This window comes from Octodon degus, unplaced genomic scaffold (assembly GCF_000260255.1).
Source record: "Octodon degus isolate 3935 unplaced genomic scaffold, OctDeg1.0 scaffold00024, whole genome shotgun sequence".
NCBI classification, from domain to species: domain Eukaryota; kingdom Metazoa; phylum Chordata; class Mammalia; order Rodentia; family Octodontidae; genus Octodon; species Octodon degus.
Genome location: NW_004524600.1, coordinates 4,551,158 through 4,553,356, shown reverse-complemented (window position 1 = coordinate 4,553,356; position 2,199 = coordinate 4,551,158). Strand labels below are relative to the sequence as shown.

The 2,199-nt window shown below is 39.8% G+C and overlaps 1 protein-coding gene across 4 annotated transcripts in view; it reads right to left on the bottom strand.

Moving 5' to 3' along the window:
* The window catches only part of Arid1b (AT-rich interaction domain 1B), a 461,162-nt gene that overhangs the window by 10,021 nt on the left and 448,942 nt on the right, over positions 1-2,199 (bottom strand). For all 4 annotated transcript variants that reach the window (XM_023712185.1, XM_023712186.1, XM_023712188.1 and 1 more), the window contains one exon: positions 680-776. In XM_023712185.1, the coding sequence (XP_023567953.1) occupies positions 680-776 (97 nt within the window). The remainder of the gene's footprint in view (positions 1-679; positions 777-2,199) is intronic.

Sequence of the window (2,199 nt, the reverse complement as noted above, 5' to 3'; positions counted from 1 at the left end):
CTTATTCCACTGAGCCATCTCCCCGGCCCCCTATCCATATATTCTTTACAACATGGGTGCATTCAGTGCCTCTCACTGCCCGTGAGGGATAGTTACAGGACTCCTGTCAGGTTGAATCCCAGGATGCTCAAGCCCCTATATGAAATGGCGCAGGCTTTGCGTGTACTTCTCACATCCTCCCACATTCACTTCAGTTCATTTTTAGATTACTTATAAACTTATGCAGTGTAAATGAACATGACTTAAGTAGTTGTTATCTGTACTGTTTTCATGACAAGGCAAAAAATACATACATATTCTGAACAGAGGCAATATTTTTAAAGAATATTTTCAAATATTTTTATCTGGGGTTGGCTGAACCCAAAGGTAAGGAATCTGGGGACACAGAGAGCTGACTGTGTAGTATACACATGCTGCTAACATACTTCACTTTAGTTTGGGCCTCCTATTCACAAGAATACATGTATTTAACTTTCCATAACATGATTATTTCAGAATGTCAGGAACTGTTTTTAATTTGCTGACTTCAAAATTCCATGAATATTTTCTAGAACTAAACACAGTCTGAATGTTCAATAAATGTTAATCAGTTTTGTAATAATTCCTAAAATAATTCCTTCTTCTAGCTTCTAGGAGAGAAACATACAACCCAGAGACCCACACCCACTTGTCCACTCACCGGCTGCTGTGGATACAGGCCAGGCTGGTGTGCTCCATAAGGTGGCTGTCCTGCAGGAGGACCTTGGCCTGGATACTGCTGCCCATAAGGTTCATGCCTAGAACAAGGCATTCAAAGAAAACTTATTTCAGAGGATTCCAGGCAAACAGGGACATGAACAATCCATTTCTGGAAACTCTACCCCACCGGCTTTGTCTTTTCTTCACCATATATGGCTGCTTACAGGCACTCCCTGAGAGGCAGCTGCACTGGAACTCCTAGTGAGAGGGATGGGAACACCCTTCGGGAGTGGTGCCAAACTCCTGGGTCGGGCTGTTGGTTAATAGGTGTCAGAGGAATACCGGTTGAACAGGCAGGCACCCTGTGAGCACTTGTCTAAGCCTTTGGCCTCTGCCTTTGAGGCAGAAGCCCCACCTATCCAGTACAGTTTACTGTACCGAGTGCCACACAAGGCTGCCAGGTGAGGCACTGATGAAAGCAATAAGCAAAGGAATCTAGGACTCAAAAGAAGTATTTCTAGAAGTACCAGAACACGGAAAATGTTTCTCCTTTTAACATTGAAGTTTTTACTAATTCTAATGTTGCCAAGTTAGCTAATAATTATATATACACAAGTACAAATTTCAAAGTTCTATGACTGAAAAGGCTACAGAATAGAAAAGGAGCAATGATTCAAGTATGCTCCTATAAAATTTTAACATAGAAGTGAATAATAAAAAAACTGTAAAAAAAGAAAAGGAAAGAAAAAGCCAGGCATGGTGGTACATATCTGCAACCCAAGCCCTTGGGAGGCTGAGGCAGGAGGATTGTCTTGAGTTTAAGGCCAGCCTGAGGTACATAGCAAGACTGTCTCAGAAAACAAACACCAAGGAAAAACAAGAAAAATAAGGAAAAACTGAACAATACAGCTGCCTTTTTCACTGCTACTATATTGAGAAATCATAAATAGTATCAAAACTACTGTAGTTTTGGGCTGGGGATGTAGTTCAATGGCAGAGCCCCTGTCTAGTATGTGTGAGGCCCTGGTTTGTTCCAGCACTGTGCGCATGTACACATACACACCCACAGAGAAGTATGTTTTCAATGGCAACAGATTAGGAATTATAAAAGACAAACTAGTTAATTTAGCAATACAGAATCTTTTAAGAGACTAACTGGGTTAAATATATTCCTAATCTGACCAAGTAATAAGAAAGGAAATGAATTTTTAGAATATTATATACAAGACAGACACAGGGGAAATCTTTGCTAACTACCATGATTACTTAGAGGGAAGTTTATAGTTTAGAGGAAAGAAACAATATAATTGACATAAAAAAAATTTTAAGCTGAAGAAGTAACATCTCTCTGAAGACAAAATATAATGAGGTATATCTCTCTCTGATGTGGTACAACCAAAATAGCTTTTAAACCTAGGCCATGCAGTGCTTCAGGAAGCATTATAGGAGGGATAGAAAAGTAGATTTAATTCAGATCCTTTAAGAATACATGTCTCAGTGGAATAAGCGCTTCCTTGGCAA